The sequence below is a fragment of the Brachyistius frenatus genome, unplaced genomic scaffold (assembly GCF_029030835.1).
Source record: "Brachyistius frenatus isolate BFR_SWC_R1_liver_20210118 unplaced genomic scaffold, ASM2903083v1 Contig_139, whole genome shotgun sequence".
Taxonomy (NCBI): domain Eukaryota; kingdom Metazoa; phylum Chordata; class Actinopteri; family Embiotocidae; genus Brachyistius; species Brachyistius frenatus.
Genome location: NW_027210738.1, coordinates 627,773 through 653,571, shown reverse-complemented (window position 1 = coordinate 653,571; position 25,799 = coordinate 627,773). Strand labels below are relative to the sequence as shown.

General features: G+C 42.1%; 1 protein-coding gene across 1 annotated transcript in view; it reads left to right on the top strand.

The window, feature by feature from the left end:
- The window catches only part of syt9b (synaptotagmin IXb), a 35,410-nt gene extending 11,346 nt beyond the window's left edge, over positions 1-24,064 (top strand). The window contains exons 2-8 of the mRNA XM_069715194.1: positions 4,634-4,809; positions 6,359-6,576; positions 6,812-7,352; positions 17,156-17,276; positions 17,477-17,648; positions 17,760-17,889; positions 22,167-24,064. Coding sequence (XP_069571295.1) covers positions 4,634-4,809; positions 6,359-6,576; positions 6,812-7,352; positions 17,156-17,276; positions 17,477-17,648; positions 17,760-17,889; positions 22,167-22,244 — 1,436 coding nt within the window. The 3' untranslated portion in view covers positions 22,245-24,064. The remainder of the gene's footprint in view (positions 1-4,633; positions 4,810-6,358; positions 6,577-6,811; positions 7,353-17,155; positions 17,277-17,476; positions 17,649-17,759; positions 17,890-22,166) is intronic.
- The last annotated feature ends 1,735 nt before the right edge of the window (positions 24,065-25,799 follow it).

The following is a 25,799-nucleotide window of genomic DNA, read 5'->3' as shown; positions in this document are numbered from 1 at the left end:
CTCTCACACACTCTCACTGGGTTTACTTTACTGTCGGTATCCGCAATGACATTTTTTGAGGGAGAAAGTCAGAGCGCTTGTTTTTGATGAAGCTTATGTCCTGAATTAAAATGCGGCAGAATATTTGTCATTTAAAATTGAGATCACATACAGTAATGATTTGAGATTTCAACATGATTACTCTTGCAGGCCTATTAGCTAATTTTCTGGACAATCGTCTTTTGAAACCTTTTCAAGAGAAATGGTTTGTAAAAGTACAAAGGGCACGGGGCAAATAAATACCACATAGTAAATTGGCTAGTTTTGAGTCAGGGTATTTTTTTTTTAATGTAAACTGGAAACCCAACAAATAATGGAAAGCTTCTAGGTTGGCAAGAATAATTTCCATAATTGTAATTGTACTGCTTTACTGTCCAATTCAGCTTTGATGTAAGCCACCACTTATATTCCAGTTAGTATAAGAATCTCTATTTTTTTTCGTCATGCATATTCACAAAAAACAACCAACCACACCACAGACAATTATACTAATCAAAACCTTCCTGACCTTTTTTAATTATAATTGTCGACTTCCTTTAGTGAGTGAGCCTACTGATTAATGGCGCTCCTGAATCAAATTAACTTCCACCAGCTGTATGGAGTTTAGTCCTCGGTGCCTTGATTGCACTTGAAAAGCGAAGACACCCTGCGGTTTCGAAAACTGCCGAAACAAAGGTAATCGAATGAAGATAATGGGTTTTCTGGGCTGTTTTACTCCTTTTCAAAGCCAAAATTATCACACAAGAAGCAATAGTGTTTTCAATATTTAATTTTGGGACTCAAATATTTAGAAGGAAGTTGGTTTCAAAGGAAAGCTGGTGAGCTTTGAATGCAAACGAAGTTGATATGAGGAAAGAAATATTGATATTCTGAGCTGTAATTCAATTTAGATACAAAAAAAAAAAAAAGCCGCTATATTGAAACAAATGCCTCCACTTTTTAGCACATCAAAGCCGGAGCAAAATGGAGAAACCTGCATGCATTTTTTTTATTTTTTATTTGTGCCAGCTGAGGACAGAAGCCCTGCACTGTGTCGGGACACACACAGATCATTTCTTTAGTGCTTTCACTTCACCCCAGCTGGTGCCCAGTGCAGAGCTGCACACAAGAGTACTGTGTTCTACCGGCCTCATTTCACAAACCATAGAGCTGACTGTGCTCCTGTTCCTATCGTCATTTAACACCTTTAGGTTTTGCCTACTTTATTGCGATATCATACTATAGCAACGTTTATTTATTCAGGATGGTAGCGTTCAAATCAACCTGTTGCAAAATAAAAGCGACACATTTGACAACGCGTGGAAAGTCGAGAGAAGACGCGCGATTGAATTTGTTTTCTCTCGCCTAAGTCAGCATGTGGAGCTAAACTCTCTATACTGTGAAAATACAGAGACTTTTACGTGGCGGTGGCAGGCTTATTTAGCCTCGTTTTTAGCATCGTCTGAGCTTGTCTGGGGCTTGAATGTAACGGACTTTCATTTTTATGTAAAAGTCCTTGCACTCCCAGTCTTTTCCTTGCGAACACACAGCGGCTGTGAGATCAGATCAGTTTTGTTTTGCAATGCGACGATGAAACACAGAACGGTTCCTGCACTGGTGTCTGAGGGCTGACATGTTCACACACGTTTCCAACGATGATGAAAGTATGTGATGCCGCAGTCGTCGCCCCCCCCCCCCTTCCACCCCTCCACCCCCGCCCCCCGTGAACTTTATTGAACACATTTTTAATATACAGACAATGCCGACAAGAACTCGATATCATATCGTACAGAAAAAAACGATAACAATGACTTAAATTAGGAAATAAGGTCATGAAAAAGTAAAAGGATAGATACATATATTCCATTATTATTAAATTATGACAAGAAAGAGAAAGGGAAAAAAAACAACGTATTGCTCCTCTTCCGGAGGTTCATTATATAGTTTGCGGTCGGTCTTTGACACCTGATGTGTGACGACATCACAGTAACCCAGAAGTCCAACGTGCACAAAAAACACAAATTTAATGGGGCATAAAATAGATCCTGAGAGTAGATCCTGAGCGCGCTTGCATCCGTGCTCGCAGCCACCTGCTTTTTTGCAGAAGCCAATGAGAGACGTTGCCATGGAGACCATTCAGCACTGTAATCTCTACATCTTGCGTAATTAATTACAGGCGCCATACCTTGACTCGATGTAGGTGGCGTCTCCATGGAGTTCCGTTGACTTGGATAGCATAAGTAATAAGCTGCAATAAAAGGAGTCTACAGTAAAAGAATTCAGACCTCTTCACCCTCGTTTGTGTTATAGAGGTGATTTATAATTGATTGAGTGTAAAGTATTCAAAGTATTTAAAGAGATTTCATGTATTATTTTTTAACAAATTGGCATAAGTTTTACATTTTTTAATTTTTTTTTGACAATATGGTTATTGTGTGCTGAATTATTGGCATCTTAAATTTTTTTTAAATCAGATGTTTTAACAACTAAGTGTGTCAAAAGTGGTCAAAATACCAAAAACATTACGTGCAATCTACTCATTAGTTTGTCTGGAAAGCCGTTAATGTTTCTTATGTCTCTGTGTTTAATTAGCAGTTTGTCCAAAACATTTTTTTTACATAAAATATTCTGTACGGCTTCAGTCCTCCTGTAGTTCTGTAGAAAATATCCTTTGAGCACAGTGTTGGATATTTGATGAATCTATAAATGATGAGTCCAGTTGTTGAGAAACTAGAATGTAGAGATAGTTTCAGTGAAAGTTTAAGAAAATAAATTGAAATAAGTCTGCATTGCTTTTGCACTTTCACAGCAGAATGTTAAATAAGGGGATGGAAAAGCCGCCCTGGATCGTTGGTATTGTCACATATTGGGGAGTCTGAGAGGCATTGTTCTGAGCAAGGACGCTCAAAAATTCAGTCTTTTCTGTCTGAGTCTGATTTGAAATGACGAGCAAAGGAAGAAAGAAAGGAAGAAAGACTTCCAGAGAACAGCGTCATCTCTCAAACTCTTTCTCTTTAAAGCATCTTATCTCAGCAGACAGACTAACAAAACCATCTAAGAGCTCGGCTGAAAGGCCGCTTCGCGGGAAAAGAGATATCAACGTGCACTATCTGTCTGACTCTACGGCGAGCAGCGAAAGGGAGAAACCTCTCTTATGCTAATGGATAACAACACTCGTGTGCAATACTTCTCAAATATCGTTCCTCGAGTCTGGTCTCGGACAGACGGAAAGTGAGAAATAAACTCCCGTAAGAGAGGATGTGTCAGGATACAACCTTTTATTTTTTTTTACTTTTCCATCCAAAGATTAAGCACATCATGTATTTTGTGTGGTTGTTTACTATTTGATTTGCTTGCTGTATGTTTTTTTTTTATTATTTGTAAAGTGTCGTGGGACTATTTTGCCTGGTGATTCTCAGCTTTTAAAGAAAAACAAAATCAATTGAATTGAACAAAAGTTGATAGTGAATTATAGGAAATGTTAATGCAAGTGCAAGTTAGAAAAGTCGGGAACTCTTACAATTACAGAATTCTCCTGTATCTAAATACACGAAGACGTCAAAGTGCAGAGAATAAAATGGGTCGCAAAGAATTTGCATTCCAAACAAAATGGAAAATAAATCGGGAATCACAGTGCGATAGATGTGTCCTATCGGATTGTTCACAATCAGTCAATTTTTTTATTTGATATTAAAAAATGTCCCATCAGAATTGCAATATTCCGACTTGCTGACTTCCGACCTGCAATCGAATTGGGAACCTTAGGATGTTACGCCCTGCCCACATATAGCAGAAACCTGACTGCACCACAGGCCTGTCAATCAAACAGACACGCCCCCAAAAACACAGCTTCTTTAAACCTAATATCAAAATAATGATGGGATTATTTTCAGATGGAAACCTAATAGGAAAGAGAGACTTTTGCAAATGACACCGTAATGACGTAAACAAAAAAAGATTGACTTTGTGTTTCATGAGAGAAATTGAATAGAGTTCATGGAGCCAGAGCCTTTTTGGGAGCCTAGTGTCCATTGGTGGTATTGCACTTTAAGGCACTTCCGCATGGGCCTCATTTCTCAGACCCACATGTCAAGAATTGTTTCAGGTTTGAATGGCTTGATCGGATCATTTGCAGTTACCAAAAATGATGGGTCACATGCATCAAATAGATAAAAATGATAATCAATCGAGCTGAAACATCCAAAATCACCTGGTTTTCACCTGATTTGACAAGAAAAGATAGTTTTCTGTCAAACTCCCTTTTAAACCTGAATCAGTGAAATCAGTCTGACTCTCTGATGATCAATCTTTGCTGTTGGAGGCTATTTTTTGATGCCGCATGTAGGCACCTCATGATCAAGGCAATACCCTAATACATCTGTTGATGTATGTTGGATAATCCAGGGGAATTATTTTTTTCTCTTCATTATTTTGCCTACAGTTAGAAGATGTTATACTTTTTCCCCATCTCATTTAGCATTCTGAATAAACACACAGCCTGTCCACCCCGAGGAGCTATGGTTCGTCTGTGCCAGCATTTTTTTTTACGGGCAAATCTGTGTTCACTAATCCCCACCCCTCCCCGCCTCCCCCCTCTTCTCTCTTGCATCTCTAGATGTATCGGTGAGCCTGTTGTCTTTGCTGGTGACTGCCTGTGGTCTGGCCCTCTTCAGCGTCTCCCTCTTTGTGTCATGGAAGCTATGCTGGGTGCCGCTGAGTGGTCGCTTCCTCCCAGATGTCCTCAAGGGGGCGCACTTCCTGGGGGGAGACCAACAGCCCGTCCTCACAGAGGTAAAGAGGGGGAAAAAAAGGGCTATTGGGTGCAACAAATCAGCGGATCAGAATTCAACTTTGTAGTTACAGCGCCTGTATATTGTTGCGCAATCTTGAACAATTCCCAATAATAACTCGTGAGAATAATATCTTCGGTTGCAACTCTGTATCACGGCATAACGTGAAGCCGATCCGCTGCAGCAAAACATGAAGCGTGAAAGTTACACGTTTTCAAGAATGAAACAGCCATGTGATTTACAGGAAAATGAAACTTAAAACATGTTTTTGGGTTTAGGAAACAAACATGGTTGGGCTAAGGAAAAAATAAAAATGTGGTTGGGGTAAGGAAACAAAGAAGAGCTCCACAAAAATATTGTCATCTCCTGGATTCGAACCTCATCATCCCACCCCTCCTACCTCCTAATACTGCAGAAAAATGTCTTTGCTTGCCCTTATTGCGGGACTTTGGTCACATGACATTCGCTCTTTGAAAACGTGTAATTTCCACGCCTAGACAGCCCAAAGTGTGACTATTTCACGTTTTGCTGTAGTGGACCGGCACATCTATTTGATGCTTTGCTGTGAGACTGGCTTGTCTGTTAATGCCCGACTACTGTTTGTTGTGGTTTTCAAAGGAGTCTCTCCGCCCCACAGTCTGTACAGGGCCTTTAGCAACGATCGCAATCACTCTGGCTGAGTGATTGTTAACTGCCCGGTGAACCCGCCGTGTGCAGGACCTTTTAAATTACTCTGGCAGATTAGACATCCAGTCAGGTTAAAGTTGGGTAATAAAATGTACAAAAACATTTCGAGCTCTAAGCAGCAGCTCCATTTGCTTTGTGCATTGCTTACATCAGCTGTGCTTTAAAACAGCAAGCCTTTTTGTTGTTGTAGTATGTTCTATATACACATTGTTTAAGTTATGGTTGTACTTTATTTGACCATTTTCCAGTGGAGACACCCTTACAAAAAAACACATGGGAAACGTGTGGTTTTAGAACATTTTCATTGTGTAATGTGTGAAGCCCATGGAGATTTCCATGTGAAAAACTGTTCAACATATTTTTCCTGTTATCATATTTTTCAAAATGCGGTAGACATGTGTCATAGATGTGATCTCCTGTGAAAAACATAGGAAACTTGTGTTTTTTTTTCTGTAAAGGCACATTTTATCCCAAAGACCTGATTTGTGAGAGAAGTTGCTGGACATAACTTTATTGGCCAGCTGTTTCTCACTCCTTTTGGGTCAATGCTTAGCCAAACCGACTGCCCCTAACTTCATAATTATTGTCCAGACAGGAGAGGTCATTTAGTTCCTGCCAGGAAAGGTGCTCCCTTATAACTCTGCATTAAACAAAATTGTTGGCCAGGAATCTCATCCCTAATTTGAAATGGTAAAAAGAAGGCTGCGTTACATATTCAAATGTGTGGACCAAATTTAGATTTGAGGCACATCAACAAACAGGTCTTCCAGCCTTAAAACTCGAAAGTCAAAATCAGCCTTCCCGAGGCATTGGTTTCTATAATCGTATCTATAGTGACGTAAACGTTGACGTGTGCCGTGCAGGTGGATGGCGAGGAAAGGGAGTACAGCGAGGATGGCTGTGTGAAGGAGCCTTCGGGGCCCCCCATGGCCGTGGTTGTACCGGAGTCCGCCCTGAAGATCAGCCACACATCGCCGGACATCCCGCTGGAGACTCAGGCCAAGGTGGAGAGAAACCAGGCCCACACTCTGGCCAGGGACCGGGTCCAGAGACAGATTACTGAGCCTACCTCGTCTGTACGGTTAGTACACAATAACCCCCCCGAAGCCGCTGTCCAACCTTTTGGTGTTGTTGGCAGGTTAAATGCAGATGGACACACACAGTTCTTTATTAGGAAGTTGACAGCATAGAATTCATCTGGCACCGGGACCAGTTGCTTCTGGAGTTGCCCTCCAGCAACGACGAGTTTCGAGGATACATGAGCTGAATGGTTTAAACGATCTAATATGTCTGAACATTTAACCGCTTTCCTACAGGCACAACTCCATCCGCCGTCAGATGAACTTGTCCAATCCTGACTTCAACCCTGCTCAGTTCCAGCGCCAGGAGTCTCTGTCCGGTTTGGGCAGCATCAAACCGGAACTCTACAAGCAGCGCTCGGTGGACGCCGAAGACGGCCGTCGACCCGACAGCTGCGGGTGTCTCAACTTCATCCTGAAGTTCGACTTCGACCTGGAGCAGCTGATCGTGAAGATCCACAAGGCCCAGGACCTTCCCGCCAAGGACTTCTCAGGGACCTCCGATCCTTACGTCAAGATCTACCTGCTGCCCGACCGCAAAACCAAGCACCAGACCAAGGTGCACCGCAAGACACTCAACCCAGTGTTCGACGAGGTGTTTCTCTTCCCCGTGGCCTACACCGAGCTCACGAGCCGGAAGCTGCACTTCAGCGTCTACGACTTTGACAGGTTCTCTAGGCACGATTTGATCGGCCAAGTGGTGGTGGACAACTTCCTGGATCTTACCGACTTTCCCCGGGAGACAAAACTGTGCCGGCACATACAATATGTAACCTCGGTGAGACCTTTAATCCATTTCTTTCATATCTTGTCTTTCTCTTCTTCATATTTGTTATTAACAGCACGCCATTATTTGCTCTCAGTACCATGGCAGGTTGGTAAAAGTTAGCAAGTGGGCAGAATGCAAGTTTTTACATTTGTAGATTTGCAAACCCGTTGAACCTGCTGTGTGTACCAGCCATGAATCTCATGTCCTCTCAACAGACTTGACATTAAAACAATAATAAAAAAAAAAAAAAATCCTGTATATATCCCCGTTAAAACAGCAGAGAGAAGGAAATGTATCGACGCACTTTGTATATCATTTCCCCTCCGAGTGGAAATCATCAGTGTTTTCGAAAGTCGGAAACACAGAAATATACTTAGACACAGTTAATGTTTAATGAAATCTGTGGGAAACACTTGGGGCTAGTGACCCAGATCTGCACTGACATAAGACTGGGATTGGTTTGACAGAGATACAGCGTCTATATTACATTATTCACTCGGATAAATCCACAGTGTCGGTACACTGAGTGACTCAGTAAGGAAGTTAGATCCTCTTGCCAGGGAATTCCTCATGGCTGGGCTGCCTCGCTGAGTGAGGACCGCAGTCTGGGATAGAAACTCTTTTTGTCTTGTTTATGGGCAAACAGTTTCGGATCAAGTTATACACTGATTAGAAGCATGATCACATATAGCAAGCTTCTGGAACAAGAATATACAGGCTGGGATTAACTCAGACCAGACTGCTTATTTATAATAATATCATAGGTTTGACACTTTGCTGATTTCTTATTGTGCTTCAGCCTTGTAAAAGATCACGCCGTGTTTAATTCTTTTAATACAAAATGTACATCGTGAACATAATAAAGCCGTTTGAAAGAAAAGAAGGTTGAGTCAGGCAGACAACTGAGTCATGGGCAGGATATAACCTTCAATGAGTTTTGGTGTCTGTAATATACATAAAGAAATGAGCCCGGCACTCTTAAACATGCCAAAATTAATCAATGTTTCTTTGGCTTTGTTTTTGTTTTATTGCTCGGGCAGAGTAATCAAAACCGCTGAATGTGTCCTTGTGAAAAAAAAAAAAAATCAGTTTTTTCTTATCAGGGAAACTTATTCATAGTGACTGCATTTCAGTCATAGTGGCTGTATCTTTGCTGATTATTCCCTTAATATCACAAAAATTGTTGCACAGAGAGATACCTTTACATGAATTGCAAATTCTTTTTTGACTTCACGGATTTACACAAAGTTTGAGTTGCTGCTGATCCTGACTGTTCCTCTATCTAGTCAAAATTTTAATCTGTCCATTCCTTTGGTAATCACAATCCCATTAGCTTCAGATTTGTAGGCCCAATCCCAATGTCCACCCTGAACCCTGAACCCTCACTGACTCAGCTGAAGTCACAGCTGTAATGTTTGAGTGTTTGAGTCCACGAGGGCTGAAATGGTATAAAAAGTAAAATGGGACACTCCATCGTGACATCACACCCTGCTTACATCGTCATTGGAAAAGAAAAAATGCCACACAAAAAAAAAGAATGATTAAATGTTTAATGAAATTATATTATCTTTATTTATAGATAGATAGATAGATAGATAGATAGATAGATAGATAGATAGATAGATAGATAGATAGATAGATAGATAGATAGATATACGTTGGTTATATTTAGGCCTATATAATGTTAATTTGTTTTACATAATTACCAGAAAAGGCATTCATGTTAGACATTTAACTTAAAAAAAAAAAAAAAAAACTTTACAAACGTGCAATAAATAACCACAGCGGCAAGCAGCCAAGTGATGTCACTTCTAACATCCTCCATGCTTTGTTTGTTTACAACCTCTTGCAGACATGGTCTGACATGGTCTGAACTAGACATTTTCTGTAAGCCCCGAGTTCACCAGCTGTGACGTGTTTGCTGACGTTTACGGAAATGTCAGATGTCATGGAAGTTAATTTTTTGTTGGATGTTAAGCTAATTTATAGTAATTTTAGAGTTTATCTTCATAGCTTAGATAATAGCCTAAGTCCGAGGAAAATGTTGCTCTTCCGAGCATATGGGGCACACCACCTGTTGTAACATGTTGTGACCACGGATTCCATTTGAACGGAGCAAAACATTATGTTGAGTGCTATTTAGCATGCTAACACACCAAACCACAATAATAATAGCCTTTACACCAACGAAATATGAGCAACTTTCATTGTGAGCATGTTGGCATGCCAGCATTAACATTTAACTCAAGCGCTGACTTGCAGAGCTCGAGCTAGTTGACTACAAGGCTAACAGTGAGGGGAACTAATTTTGAGAAGATACATGCACACTCTGGCCTAGAAAATATATAATTTTGAAATTAATCACGTACATTAACCCTCATATGTTCATGCAAAGTTCCCTTTTTTCCTGTAGACATGAAAAAAGTAAGCCACTTCTAGAAACTGTAGGTCTACTAAAATCTTTTACAAATTGATTAATCTTCAACACATAAACCAAAAACTGTAGCAGTAACACCTACTTGGAGTTTTTAACCTATCTTTAATACTTTTAGGTATCCTTAGTACATATATTTAAAATCTCTAGATGTTTATGAAAACTTATATTTGTGCTCATATTACCATATGTGTGAAGATGCTTGCATTTTGATAGGATGACCGTACAAATTTTACCAAACGATTCGAAATCGTGGCATATCAGAAAAAAGGCGATTTGGGAAGCTACCCCTGGTGTCTGGAGTGCGGCCACTGCTCAGCCGGATTTCTGGGTGAGGCTCTGAAACTTACATGGGCAACACAGCTGCTCCTCATCAAGTAATTAAGTTCAAAGCAAGCAAATGATCGTTAGCTGGGTCAGCACTAAACCAGTTCGGACCTGTTTTGCGTCTTGCTAACTGCATTAATATGAAGAGCCAGTGGGACGACTCTCCCACCTCTTCAAACACTCTGATCCTGTCATTTCGCTAATATTGTTTTAACATTGCCCAGACTCAAAACAGCATCCCCAGCTAAACCAGGTCACTTTAAATGGGTTAGACCCTCTTCTGAGGCATCGGACATGTGAAGTGTAGCTGTCCTGTCTCCTGTGTCCAAGTCAGACGCATCCACTTTCTAAATATAATCCCTTATCAATCATCCATTTACCCACCACAGACTTGAAATTATCAATGTGCACGACTCGACGTCTCCAGTTTAGCAAACTGTTTAGTTTGAGCAACTCTGGGATATTATCTCTTCAACAAAGCCCTCTTTGTTGTATAGTTTAAGATGCATATATATTTTTGGGGATAGGCTTACAGCATATTTTGGCCTTTATTCTATCCTCCATTTCAAGTGTTTTTTTCTAGGAATTTGCAGTGTAACTGATTAACACATTGTAGGTCAAATTTGTAATGTGCAGAAAAAAACTTGTCCAATTCATTGTAACTTGATACCTCTCTAACCTCCAATTTAGCCTCGCATACGGGTGTAACCATGGTTCCCTGTGTGGCGATTAGAGCTGGGTAGCGTTAAAAAATGTTTGAAAACTGGCACTGACACCTTGACTTTGATACCAGTTCCTGAATAATACTATTTCCGATACTAGGAAAACAACGCAGCACATTACACTCCAAATCTTTCGTTTTCCTGAAGTACAGACTTCAATTTACTGTTCCCTAAACGCCTCACGCGCAAACCACTAGTAGATGCTACAGTTTAAAAATATCCTCTATTGGCTCGTTCATGATGATTTACTCCAGTGTAAACGTAGCAAAAGTTGTGCATTTTAAACCAAAAACTATAATAGCGTGGATGCGGCCTTGGTATCGAAATTTGGTACCGAAGCATTTTTAGAAATTGAATCTGATGAATCGGATTCACGTTAGCACGTGCGTGTGAATGTCTCAGCATTTTACGTCCGTAAGGGAGGTCTAAAGTATTTTAAAAAATACCATACCGTCCCCCCAGCAGAACCAGGTTACCTCCCTTGGGATTAGAGGGAAGGGACCTAGTGCTGGTCCACTCCCTCCAATGTGTGTGCATTAATCATGCTCCCGGCACTAAACAAACCTCTAGCCATTCCCGGCCATATGCACTGGACTGTAATGCATACATATTTCTGACTTACGCGTTTATAGAAAAACGAATTAGTTTCGTCCTGTAGGGGTATATATACAATTAGGTCAGTCGTAGGAGTGCTGTCACAATACCAAACAAACTGTAATGAATTCCTTTGTATCGTGTTGATTCGTGTTTACAGTCTCAATAAGCATATCCCTTTTGTGAGTTTTAAGAAACTGTAACCTCGAGCTCACTATGGCAAGACTCCTTGTATGTTCATGTTGACGCTACAACACCTCACCGTTAAACCAGAGAGAATTTAATTACTGCAACAGTAATTAAAATCTGCCACTGGAAACCTCACATATCTTTGCCAGCTCAGGGAGGAATCCTGCTCCACTAATGACGGTTTTATATCAGTGGGATTCTGGCTCCCCTTTGCCGTTATTGTTTCTATGGAGTCCAAAAGTCATAGGAAATGTAATTATGAATCGTCAACCTCGCTCCTATAAAACAGCAGGTTTTCATGGAAGAACTTAAACAATACCCGAGTTTCTTGATGAACAAAACAATCCCACACTCTACTGTCTGAAATGGCCAAATCTTGTAACAAAATTGATTAGTTTTCTTGACAAATTAGAGGAAACTCTTCAGATCCCCCCCCCCAATCAGTGTGCGGTAAGAAAGCAACATCGTTTTTTGTGCATTGATTTCAAACTAATCGACATTTCATAATTCCTTTTAACCTGACACACCGTAGTGTATCATTTTGAAGGTACTTCTTGTCTCGCAAAATTGAATCTCCTCACATGTGAGGAGATTCAATTTTGCTTTTCAACATCTTGTCTTGTTGTTACATGCACGCTTCCTGCCCTCCTTCTGCTAAGCTGAAGATTGTTTTGGGACAATAAAGACAATGAAGAGCTCAGAGACACAGTAACCGGCAGCTCCTGGAGGGCCAGTCGATTCTATCGACGGGAGTCTGCTTGGTCTATAATTAGGACCCTGATGAATGGGGTCACAATGTGCATTCACAGTGTGTGTGTGTGTGTGTGTGTGTGTGTGTGTGTGTGTGTGTGTGTGTGTGTGTGTGTGTGTGTGTGTGTGTGTGTGTGTTGTAAATTTAGTGAAGAAGGTTCCCATTTCCCAACAATGATAAATGGTACAGTATACCAAGCACTTGCCCTCCCATTTGCCCTTATTGACCAAGTGATAAATGGGATTCTCTAAAATGCTTATGGTCAATTGAGTCATGAATGGACATATTACAGGGACAAACAAGCACGGACGCTATAAGAACATGAAGTTAAGGGCTCGCAATCCTTGAATGTTTACAATGAGATTGCACAGTTCATCTTCGTTTCATCTGGTTAGTTTGGTTCGGTTTAGGCACCCAAAATTTCTTGGTTAAGCTTCTAGGTTAGGATATTGACCCATTTTCCTGTGTGAAGTAATTTTAAGTATATAATTTCAAGAAAAAAAATTAAATCTCTTCCAGATTCTCTACAGGTCAGTTTTCTCTCTAGTTCTTTGGTACTTTTGTCCATATAGATTATAGAAAAACAACAGATGCACTCTAAAAAGTTGCAATCTCAAAAATGTCAGTTTTGCTCTCTTTGGTGCCGCCTGTGGCGACAAATCGCAATTGCAGCTGTGTTTGTGAGCGTCGCTTTGCTTCCCAGAGATCCGAAACAGTGTCGCCTGTGTTACGTTTGTTGGTTGGAAGTGGGTGAGCGAGGTCATTGCGTTGGCTCTGCCCGCTTTCTGGGCTGTCGGGCGACGGAAAATGCGTTACTAACTGGGCAACGCTAGCGATTTCTATTTCCCGGAAATGTCGCCGCAGACAACCGTCTTGTTGAATCGTGACTTATATTACAGTATTACAGTTATCTAAATGAAAATCTTTGAGGTTTTTACTTTGAAATTAGATCGAGCCACGTGTAACATTGAGGTGGACTCCTACATTTGGAGTCATTTCCCTCGAAAGCTGCAACATATTCAGGCCTCGTTATACTTACACAAAGTCGCTGCCCGTTGAGTTTTGTCCATAACTGTTTCCCTATTCTTCACTGAAAGTTCTGAAGGATCTTTTTGCCCTAACCTGATTCTGCCAGGGCGAATTTATCTATATAGTGAAAGTTCCTGCCTCGGCAGTGATTTATTTACTTCCACCATGTTCACCCAGGCAGATATATTGTGCCGCTGATTTGTTCTCGTGTAACGCGATCCCCAGTGTTTAAGTGAGCTGAATGAACTCTAATGCTTCCTCTTCTCGTCCTCGTGAGACTGATACAGCTCATTTCAATTGAAACTGCATTATTGAAATGAGAAAACAAATAAAAAATAATTGCAACTGTTTTACTTGAATCTCAAACTTCACTGTAGTGCGTAATTAGGACGGGACACAAAACGCCGGTTTGTTGGACTTAAAATTTCAGTTTCATTTCATCAGTTTGGGGAAAAGAAATCCAACTGGACACGGTAACCATAAAGTGTACCATTTATACGACGCCCCGCGGTGAGAACCTCAGTGTCATAAGTAATCGAAGAATGGTGTTTTTCAGTTTCAGTCACGTCATGAAACATTGAGTAAACATGACAACTGCTCGCGGTGAGTTTGTGTAAGAGCAAAATCAACTTCACGGGAATAAAAATCGTGTATAATTAGGATTTTAACAGCCGTTTTATGCATTCTTTTGTGTAAGAAAAAAACCCGTAGTTTTCTCTTCAGTAAACATTTCTGTTAGTTGTTAAATATCATGGTGAGGAAAAGATTATTGTTTGGGAAAAAAAAACAAGTACATTTTTAATGTTACTTAACGTTACATAATTTAAACGCATTACGTTATGTGCGTTCCTTAAAAAGAAACCCACGTCGATTTCCCTTTTCTTACAGACGTAAACGCTGATCGTGTGTACAACGGTTCTGTTCGTTCCTTCCAACCACCTCCGACCTGTTCTCCACTCTGACTCATATCCCCCGTTATACCATGTCACGTGACCTCCCTCTCTCGAACCCGCGAGGCACAACGCTGACGCGGACATCGTGTATCCGCCGTAGTGGACCGACGGGTGTGTCGCCGTGACACCAGACTATGCAAAGCAACACATCTGTTCATTTTGGTGCATGAGTGGAATCAAGGGGGGAGTCGGGCCGAGCCCGTGATTACCAGAAGACGCTGCGAGAGAGAGGCTCGTAGATCGAGCCTGCTGCTTCCCGAGGGAGAGCAGGTGTGAGTATTATAATTGGAGAAGATGGACTGTCCTCACTTTCTCTTGGCTTTATTGGGGCGCTTCAGAGCACCGGTCTAATTTCATTGGCCGTGCACAAGTGACCATAATCCTGACCGCGGGCTTGATTTGAGTGCTCATAAGAGTAGTGACCGACACTCTATATAGTCTGAAAACGTAAGTGAGCTGCGTGTGTGTGTGTGCGTGTGTGTGTGCGTGTGTGTGTGTGTGTGTGTGTGTGTGTGTGTGTGTGTGTGTGTGTGTGTGTGTGTGTGTGTGTGTGTGTGTGTGAGAGAGAGATGGGAGAAGGATATCACATTATCTGTGGAGAGCTGAAGGGCTTGTTGAACCACCGTCTCTCAACACGCCAGCCCCCGTGTGTGTGTGTGTGTGTGTGTGTGTGTGTGTGTGTGTGTGTGTGTGTGTGTGTGTGTGTGTGTGTGTGTGTGTGTGTTGTGCCGGTGTGTGTGTGTGTGTGTGTGTGTGTGTGTGTGTGTGTGTGTGTGTGTGTGTGTGTGTGTGTGTGTGTGTGTGTGTGTGTGTAGATTCCTGTGCTTGTGCCGGTGTGTGTGTGTGTGTGTGTGTGTGTGTGTGTGTGTGTGTGTGTGTGTTACACCTCGGAGACGTCATAATCCGTACATCATTAACGCCCCGAGGCTCAAAGCGACAGTGATGATGCAGTGTCAGAGGTGGATCTTGCCTCGGCAACACGTGTGATAAATCAAGTCATCGGGATGTCGCAGACTGCGCCCGGACCGGGCTCGTTTGTACGTGTGTTTCCACGTATGCGTGTGGTTGGTTCCTTCCTTCGCTAGCGGGCGGGCATGTGTTGACATCTGTGATGAATCAACTCATTTCGTTTAATTGAATTTTCAGCAGATTTTTTTAGTCTCCGAGCAGTCGCTTCCAAAGCGGGTCTACGTCTGTGTGTGTGTGTGTGTGTGTGTGTGTGTGTGTGTGTGTGTGTGTGTGTGTGTGTGTGTGTTGCCTCTCCGTATAATCTGACTCCAATTAATCTTAATCAGCATGAGAAGGAGCGCTCATTGATGTCGGAGCGAAAACAACGATTTTCCAGCATAATCCGCTCCATCTGACCTCTAATGAGGCTTTCTATCTAATTGGTCGCTTCTGACAAAATCCTAAATACAAAATCACTAACATCCTTGTTTATTAATCGGAGCGATCGGACAGGAAGCATTAAGAGTTTGTAACGGCGTCCGCTGAAAAACGTGCATCGACTGCGAGTCAGTCAGTTGCAGTTTACCTTTTAAAACCTCTTCGCTGCGAGTTTCCGCCTGTGAGAAACCTCTTCGGGCTCTCGTAAAACGCAGCGCTCACCTTCGCGCCATCGCACGTTATTTTCAGATGTGTTAATTGGAAAACGACTTTGTCATGTGCGTGGATGTAAGTTGCGAAAGCGGGATGTTTTTTCCTGGAAAACAAGTGTAGTTAAAACGTGATGGTGGATTCCACGAGTGTGGACATGCACCAATGTAGAGATGCAACAAATATCAAAACACCAGGTTGCTTCTCAGAAAATGTAAAAGTATAATGAGGACTCACGCTGTCGCTGCACGTTGCGACGATCCGAATTAGGAAGTGGTGTCACAGGCGTGATCCGAATCTGAGGCGTAAAAACACGTGATTCCTTTAAAATATTATAATGTGCCTTTTAGTTGACTGTTTTGTTTTTCATTGTAAAACCTGAACTAAAGTTTTAGTACATTACAAGTTCGAGGCGCCTTACATTCGCTCTCATAGTAACCATCTGTCAGGGCAGCAGTTTTGGTGTTTTATCTCCTTTAAAATTGATGTCTATTAGTTTTTGTTTGGTTTGATCTCTTTCATTTTCTTTCTGGCAGCTGTTATGGTTTTCATTATCTAGAATATATATGTATATATATATCTCACAACCCTCTGATCCCATGATATTATCCAACCCAGTATCGCGGCAAAGCGTGTAATAGACACGCCGGTCCGCTGCAGCAAAACGTGAAAGAGTCACGTTTTGAAAGCGTGAAACTGACGTGCACGTAAATGTCACGTGACGTGGAATCGTGTAACCGAGGTCCTGCGACAGAGGCAATAACGGACTATTTTCCGCGGTGTTGTTGGCCTGGGACCGATGTGCGGGACGACGAGGTTCAAATCCATGAGGCGACAAAGTGTTTGGTTGAGTTGCTTTTTGTTTTCTAACCCGCAACCATGTGCTTGTTTAGTAACCTGTAAATCACACGCCTCTACACATGCAGTAGGTTTATGTTCGTCTACTTCAGGAAAGCGTGTAACTTTCCCACCTTAAAGCCCAAACCGTTGCTATCTCACGTTTTGCTATAGTGGACCGGCGTGTCTATTTTAAGTTTTTGCCGTAGTATCGGGTTGTGTTGTGGAGAATCAATTGGAACTCAGTATATACGCGATATTTTCCATCTGCGACGACAGTAGTGACTCTGAAAAGTGAATTTTTTACTTTTTATTTTGCCGGAGGCATGAAAGTGAAAGCGTGCAGCACTGATTTAGAACTTTAATCTACTTCTTCACAGGACAATGTGGACCTCGGAGAGCTGATGTTCTCGCTGTGCTATCTCCCCACGGCCGGCCGGCTCACCATCACAATGATCAAAGCCAGAAATCTCAAAGCCATGGACATCACTGGAGCTTCAGGTGGGTGCCGACCGACAACGCAGTGTTTTCATGGGGTCGTAGGTGAGGGGGGTCCGATGAAACAAAACAAAAAAATCAGATGTTCAAGTGCGTAATTATTCTTAGTTTTTCTTAGTATTTTGTTTGATGGCTCTTCACATCAGCATATTGAGCTGCCCCCCCCCCCCCCCCGCTGATCGTATCTCGTTACCTCGTTCCAGATCCGTACGTGAAGGTCTCCCTGATGTGTGAGGGCCGCAGGCTAAAGAAGAGAAAGACGTCAACCAAGCGTAACACTCTGAACCCGGTGTACAACGAAGCCATCGTGTTTGATGTTCCTCCCGAGAACATCGACCAGATCAGCCTGCTCATAGCCGTCATGGACTACGATCGGTCGGTTATTTTTTTATCGCTCACGGTGTCGCTCATTTGCTAATAGAATTTAAACATCGTGGATTTTTTTTTTTTTTTTTTTTCCGATGCTATTTCTTTGCTGTCTTGCAGGGTCGGACACAACGAAGTGATCGGAGTGTGCAGGGTGGGCAACGAGGCCGAGAGTCTGGGGCGGGACCACTGGAGCGAAATGCTGTCGTACCCGCGAAAACCCATCGCGCACTGGCACCCGCTCATAGAGGTATGGCCTATGTTACAACACATTCCCAACTTAATTCAACTTGCGTGAGCGCGCTAAAACGCTAATTAAACACACGAACGACAGCCCGTATTTGGTCATCACCAAAGTACAGGTCAAATTAGAAATGATTAAAGTCATTAAAGTGGATCCTGAGGGGATCATGATCTGTTCTTGAACTGTAGTTTCCCCTTGTCACCGTCATGTCTGAACCATATTTCACGGGCGTCCATCCAGCACCCGTTGAGGCATTTCACTCAATATGGCAAAACAAAATGTGAAACACCAATGTGGTGCTATATTAAAAGTCACCGGAGGGATTTATCCTCTGGGTACCCCGAATGTTTCTGTTCTGACCATCCTGACATCCATACCGTTAGCATGGCTAAAAAAAAAGGAAAAGATGTATATCAACACAAAGGCAGCATTGTTTTTTCTGTTGAGTTACCTTTCACTGTTAAAAAGCTTCATAATTATTAACTGGCTGTCTCTTAATGCGGTATAAATACAAAAAAAAAAAACTATAATCTGTTATCTATGTTGGCTTTGATATTAAAATGTAAGAAAGCAGTAGCCCAATTACTGACCTCTAAATTAGCACAAACAGGTCTGATTTATCCAGCTTTTCAAAGAGATTAAAGTGAAGCAAAATGGTAATTAAATCTAATTGTCAAGCTAAAAGAACTGTAATGTTGATGTAAAAATATACTTAAAGAAGCACTGAATTGCAGGCCTCGCTTTTAATAAGGCATTTCCTCCGAATAGACTGTAAAAAAAAAAGCTACTTTAATCTCAAAAGAGTCCTAATTGAGAACAGATAAGTGAATTTTAAATTAGTCTCATTTTTCATGTTATGTATTCCAGCTCGAGGTACAACAAAAACAACAACAACACACAATTACATAACAAAAAAAATACTGCATAACCCTGATGTATACTTGACTTGTTCTGCTGTGATTATCACAACAGAGGCGCGTAGCTTACAGAGAAAGACACACACACACACACACACACACACACACACACACACACACACACACACACACACACACACACACACACACACACAGAGAGAGAGAGGGCTGTTTCTATTTCTGAACTCGCAGCCCACGCTCATTAAAAAACCAGAGTGCGCTGAAACAGATGCTGGATTGATTCATGTAAATTCATGTCGAGTTGTCAAAGCTAAATTCAACAGGAAGCGGTCAGAAGATGAACAAAAAAAAAAGAAAGAAAGAAACGCCTTAAAAAAAACAAAAAACAGATTGCTGTCCGGGTGAATGTAACGCCGAGCATCAAACAAGACACGCATTAAACATCCGCCAGCTCACGTGGCTCCTTTATTTATTTATTCATTTTTTTCTCATTTGACGTTTCAACTTTGACTCGAGATTATTAACACGTTTGACGTAGCGGTTAGCAGGTAGCTGTGAAAAGCGCTGTTCACGTGATCTGTTGACGTAAGCTCTCTCCAGACATCATTAAGCTCTTACCGCGGGAGGTCTGGCTAAGCTCATTATGGGGAGATGTGAGGGACCCCGGGAATATTATTAACCCATCTCTAATGAACGCGTCGCAAATTTATTTTTTCCTCAGCTGCAATAATTGACAAACCAAACTGCAGAACAGATGTAATTTATTGAGATTAAATCAGTGACGGTGCGCTGCGCTCGGAAAAGTTAAGCCAAAGGTTTCACGATGAAAGGACCGTGCTTTATTTACCAGAGAAGTTTCAACTCATTATGAAAAATCCACCGAAGGAAAATGCAGGTGTTTTAATATTATAGTCGCCTATGAGAAAATATTGTAAAGTCTTGCCGAAGAAGCACTTTGCCTTTTAATTCTTTGATGTTTCGGAGTGTCGCAACACCACGAACGACAAAAATAGACGTAGCGGTTAGCAGGTAGCTGTGAAAAAACTTTAACGTTAAAGATTTGATGAAAGATGGAAAATTTGCGCTATTTTTTGGTGTGGTGGTATCGGACTGCTGTTGTTAATTCAAAAGCTCATTCTGTTGGAGACTCTCTTGCTCACTGTCTCTCGGGCCATTTTGTAAAGCACTAACACACACACACACACACACACACACACACACACACACACACACACACACACATATATATATATATATACACATATATATATATATGCATGGGGTTTCTGTCAGAAACTCCAGGAACAGTTCTCGTCTGAGGCCATTAGCAGCAGCTCTGGACAACAGCAGTCGGGTCTGAGGTTCCAACTAATGGCTTATTTGTGTTCCTTTAAAAGATCCACACAGGAGCCTCGGGGAGGGGGGGGACACCGACCCACTGGATATATGTCACACATGTGCGCACACACATATAGTCGTGCGGCGATATGTATGCGCGCATAAAATAGTCACACGCAGAAATGAATAGATTTCAATAAAGTCGTATTAAAGATGTTCAACAAGCTGTCTGTTACACACACATTTCGACACACACACACTTCATTTTTGTTCTTATCCACTTCAGGCTTTCGGGGCTTTTTCTGAAGTGTCAGAGTAAACCTCGCTGACCCCCTGAACCACAGACTGCGAGCATCAATAATTCACCGGCTTGATCTCTTTAGCCAAGGCTGTAAACACACACACACACACACACACACACACACACACACACACACACACACACACACACACACACACACACACACACACACATACCCCAAAACCATGACCAACAACAACAACATGCGCTCGAATTCCCCCGAGTCATTTCAAGCCAGTTCTGATGCTATTGAGTGGAAAGTAAAGGAAGCCGAGAGCTCAGTTGCCTCCACTTTGTCGCACGAATGAGCGTCTGAATCCCGGAGAGGCTCACTGCACTCACCGAGCGAGGTTCGTCTGCGTTCCCGAGCCAACTTCCAGCTCATATCTCCGTTTTTTAAAATGTATTATTTCAGTCTCGCTGGCCTGGCTCAGGTGAAAAAAAACAAACAAAAGAGAAACGTATCGCCGCGGTTGCCAGCGCTGTCAGCCTGCGGTTAAAATTCAGATCAAAGAGGACCAGATCAAAATCTTAAATCCAGTTTCAGAGAGAGAGAGAGAGAAAAAGAGACTCCCTTTGATTTTGTAGCATTTTGTAGGAGGTTTAATGTTTTCTCGCCCCTTTTTCAAAGAACACGTGTTAATTTGTCTTCAGACTCGACATTTAGAGCTGAAAATTTCAAAAGCAAAACCAGCTCATTCTCATAAAAGCCATCATGTTAAATTAATTTACTCGTGAGGTGAAATCTTTTTTTGCAGATTTTGCACGACTCGTGTTTTATTCACCCTCTCGTCTGTCGGGGTGCAAGCGGTAATGTTGCATCACTTTAAAATACTAATTCGGGGAATGACAAGCAAAACACAGTTCGATACGCGCATCCGGTTTAGACAGTTTCCATGCGGTCGGTGAGAACGAGGCGCTGTCTCTCCTGCTCTGACGGTGATTAATTGCATCACTGTCAGAACATCCGAGATTTATTCAGAGAGAATTCCTCGACGGTTGAAACGACACCGCGGCCGTGCGTGATTCTTCTGACAGGTTCGGCCGCCTTTAGCAGCGATAAGCCGCTCATACATATTTACCCTGGTTTTAAATACACTGGAATAGGGCTGAGCCGGGTTAAATCCGAGGCCGCGTAACTTTCAGCGGTGTGACTCATTTGATATGTGGGTCAGGTGTTGTCAGTCCGTTATCCGCCAACTTCTACCACGCCACCCCGCCGCACTTGTCCAAGTCAAAGGCGCACCCACGATAGAAACGGCAGTTTTTTCAAGAAACTCGTGGATTTTCACGAAGGTCCCCCAGACACGTTCAAGACGAGGCTCCTTTTCACCACAAGTTTGAAATCCAAACTTCCAGCCGTCACATGCTGCTAAAGATCCAGCAAGTTCTCCTCTGCTGGAACAGTAGCTGACTCCAGGTTTTCCCAAGCCAGCATCATGGCAAAACGTGAAATAGCCACGCTTTTGGCCTGTCCAAGCGGGGTTTTTTTTCTTTTCCGTAGCGGACATGGCGTGTCTATTTCACGCTTTGCTGTGATACCGGCTTGTACGGGAGGAGCTCGTTTGGAAGCTCGACGTAGGTGATACCAAACATAGTACCAGGTACCAGCCACAAATTTCGCCCAATGGAAAATCCCCCCCCTTCCCTTCCCCCTCCCCCGAGCCGTCACCAGCAGTAGAGCCTGAGACCAAAACTGTGGTTTCCAGACATGTGTTCCACATCTGTCTGTAACTAACCAACTCTCTTTGTTTGTTGTGGTCCAGTGGGTCGGGCAGGGAGCGACGGTGAGCGGAAGCCAAAGAGGATCCACCAACTCCCTGAAGACACCACCGTCACCGTGACCACACACACACACACACACACACACACACACACACACACACACACACACACACACACACACACACACACACACACACACACACACACACACACACAGACATAAAGAGCCTCAGGTCGGTAGAACGATGGACGATGGACCTGCAGGTAGTACAAGGTGTGACTAACAGCTGAGTCATTAGAGTGAACCGGGTGTTCTTGTGTGCTACGACTGCTACAAAGGTTAATCCCCCACTTCTTACTTCCTCTTGTGTCTTCACAAACAAAAAAAACAACAACAAAAAAAAAAACACTTAACTACATTCCAAGTGAACTACTTTGATTCTTTAATTTGTCATGTTGAGCTGTTACTGACGCTATTGAGAGTGTAGGATGAGATTATCTTAACAGATAAAACTGCTTTTTTTTTTTTTTTTTTTTTTTTTCACTTTTAGTAAACTGAAGTTTGGACCAAAATCATGTATTTGCAGGCGAACCCGTGGAGGCGTAACTGTCGATTTGTGTGAGCGATCAGCTTTCAAAGTATTTGCTCCGTCGTAAGAAGTAATCCAGGTGAGTTACAGAAATTAGCGGTCCCTGTTCGGATCAACGCAGTTTCAGCTCTTTCGAACATTTAACTGTTGTGTTGGACATTGAAAAAAACTGTCATGCATCGGTTCACACGGCCGGAGAAGACACGAAACAAAGGAGACTTTCGGTGTTCACCTTGGTTTCACGTCAGTTGGATGACTTTGTCGCGGAACACTTCCCGTAAAGAAGCAAACGGAAGAGGACGCGCTCCAAGGACGTGTAAAACAGCCGAGAGAGCGAACATGAAGTGTTTTATTTAGTGCATGTTAAATTGTCATACTTTGTTGACAGGGTGTGGTCAAAATGTCAGAAACACGAGTCATAAGTGGATTTTCCAGTCATCTCCTATGAGGCAAATTTAATAATGATTCTTTATCTTGATCTTTCGGTTCATTACGACTTGGGTCTTATTTTTGTAGATTTTATTATTCACGTCGGTAATTCAATGTCTTGAAATGATTAAATTACCAAAAAGAAATAACCAAGAAACCAATGGGTGCTCTTATGCTAAGTTTTTAGTTAGTTTGAGGTAAACGCAAAATACAAGCTGACAATTAATATAAAATAGTATTTACAACTAGAATTTGCGCACAAAATATTTGGTAATAATCAGTCCCTCCATGACCTGATCATAATATCATAATATTTTTTTTTATGCAAAAAATACCAATGTTTGGAATATTTGCAGGAGCTTGCAATTTACCAAAATAGCTGCAATTTCACTGCAGTAATGATTCTCATTAGAAGCTCTGAAGGCACAAAGTCAGCCTGAGAAAAAGTCAAGATTGGCTAACCTTGAGCCCGTGCTTCTTTTAAGTTTCGAAAAAAAAAAAAGAAACTGTGATGCACAGTATGCTTATTATCATAAAATTGCATATAACTATTTCTTTATTTGGTTGTAGCTTGTTTTGCCGCCAGCGGGCAGCAGAAAAAGCTCGAAACAAAACAAAGATGTGTCACAAAACCTTTTTCCTATTTCCACAAACAACAGATGAGGAGCAACGTTATCATCAGTCCCTTTGTATTGATCATTCCACCTGCTGCTCTGACTTACATATTCATCCTTTGGGAAACATCTGGTACTTTTGCTGATAAATGCTTGTTTACATTGTAAATGTGCCATTTGATGGTGGTTAGGGAGCACATTCAGACAGTTTTTGGAGCCTCCCCCCCCCCCAATGGAAACAGCTGCCTGCTGCTGCTGGAAATGAAGCAGACGATAGCAGTGGAAACAAACAGGAAAAATCTGGACCGCAAAACCGAAACAATGAGCAGAAAATGTTTCCACCTCCAGCAGCGTTACTGTAGGTGGTTATTTTTTTTTTAAAGACGTTTTCCATTACGTCTGGTAACATTACATGTGTTATAGAAATAGCAATTAGTGTCACTTTAAGGGGTTACAAATCAAATTACGTGCAACTAATCGACACGCGCCGTCGATCTCACGAGGTCTGAGGAGAAAACAAAAAAAAAAGGTGAATTTTAAAGCTTACATTTGATTTACCTGACCAAAAAGAAATGGTCTAACTATTCTGAATAAAGTGATGTCACCACGTTCCCGGATGCCAAATCTACAAAAAAATAAAACCCTCGTTGTCGTAAACCACAATTATTGGAGATATGGTGATTGGAGACGTAGCAGCACGGCTAACATCACTCTTCTGGAGCGAATGGGTAATCCCTCGTGCCTTTTTCGATCGGGACTTTGCCGTTCGTGTTTTAGTGCGAATATAATGAAGGTGATCGCTCTGAACCGCGTCGTCAATAGTGATTGGTCCTCCCCTTTGCCGTGAAACGAGTGAATTGAATGTTTCCGCGCTGGAATCCCATTGAAACGACACTTCCTGTCGTTTTTCTTTCCATTGGGACCACATCCCGACGGGTTGGTTTCAGTAAGCCGGTGTTTGTTTCTTTGGAAATCCAGAATTTAATACCAGTATTGTTTACGTCTTTGTATTGGACACTGTTCACAAATAACAAAACTTCTTCTTCTGTGTTTGTAGGTACAATGCATGCATCCCCCCCCCCCCGAGTCATTTAAAAAAAAAAAAAAATCTCTCTTTTGTTGTGAGGTACTAATCATATTGTAAAACACAAGATGTATTACAAACCTAAGGCAGACTGTGTAAATTGTCCATTCAGATGTTATTAATAAATATTTCTATATATATATAGATATATGTATATATACATATATCTATATAAATATATATCTATATATCGTGGATTCATTTATGTGGAGTGTGAGACTGAGAGAGAGAATTGCTTCGGAGAGGGGTTGAACGAGACGGGTATCGGCGCACCTATTCACCCGTCGGGCCTTTTTGTCCTTCCTCTTCACACCTGTGCTGCGAGCTCTCCCCGGACGGGCCGCCGTGATTGAAAGACCTGCGAAGGGCTTGTGACACACGTACCCACCTTCAGTGGTGCCGCGCTGCTGAGATCGGACCCGAAAAGGGCGGAATAACCTTCGTGTCCGTGAGCGAGTACGCCGGCGGCGCTCCTCGGAGACTGTTTGGGAACAATAAAGCTTCATCAGTTGGCATTGTTTTTAACAACCTGTGATTGGCGCGTCTTGAGTCGATCGGCGAGTTTTCTCCCGACGAAGTCCGATATTCCGAGTTTCGTCATATAGCTAGCTAACTAGTTGTAGCTTTTTTTTGTTTATTACTTAAAACGGCTGCCTGCTGCTGCTAGAAACAAGGAAGAGGAGAGCGAGGGGAAACGGTAAAACTACGGGTCGTAAAAAAACGCAGCAAGTAGCTAAAAGACACTAAAACGCTGTATGTAGTGAAGCTGTCACGATAATGACATTCATGGTGACCAATTGTTGTACAGCTAAAATGTTTATCTGTTTATTTTATGCCCAAATAGACAGACTGTACGAAGAAGGGGGGCCATTGGTTGGCTGTGGTGTTTAGCTTTGCAACCCGTTCCATGATGTTAATGTCGATGAACGATCAAAATGTGTCCGGTGCAACATCTGA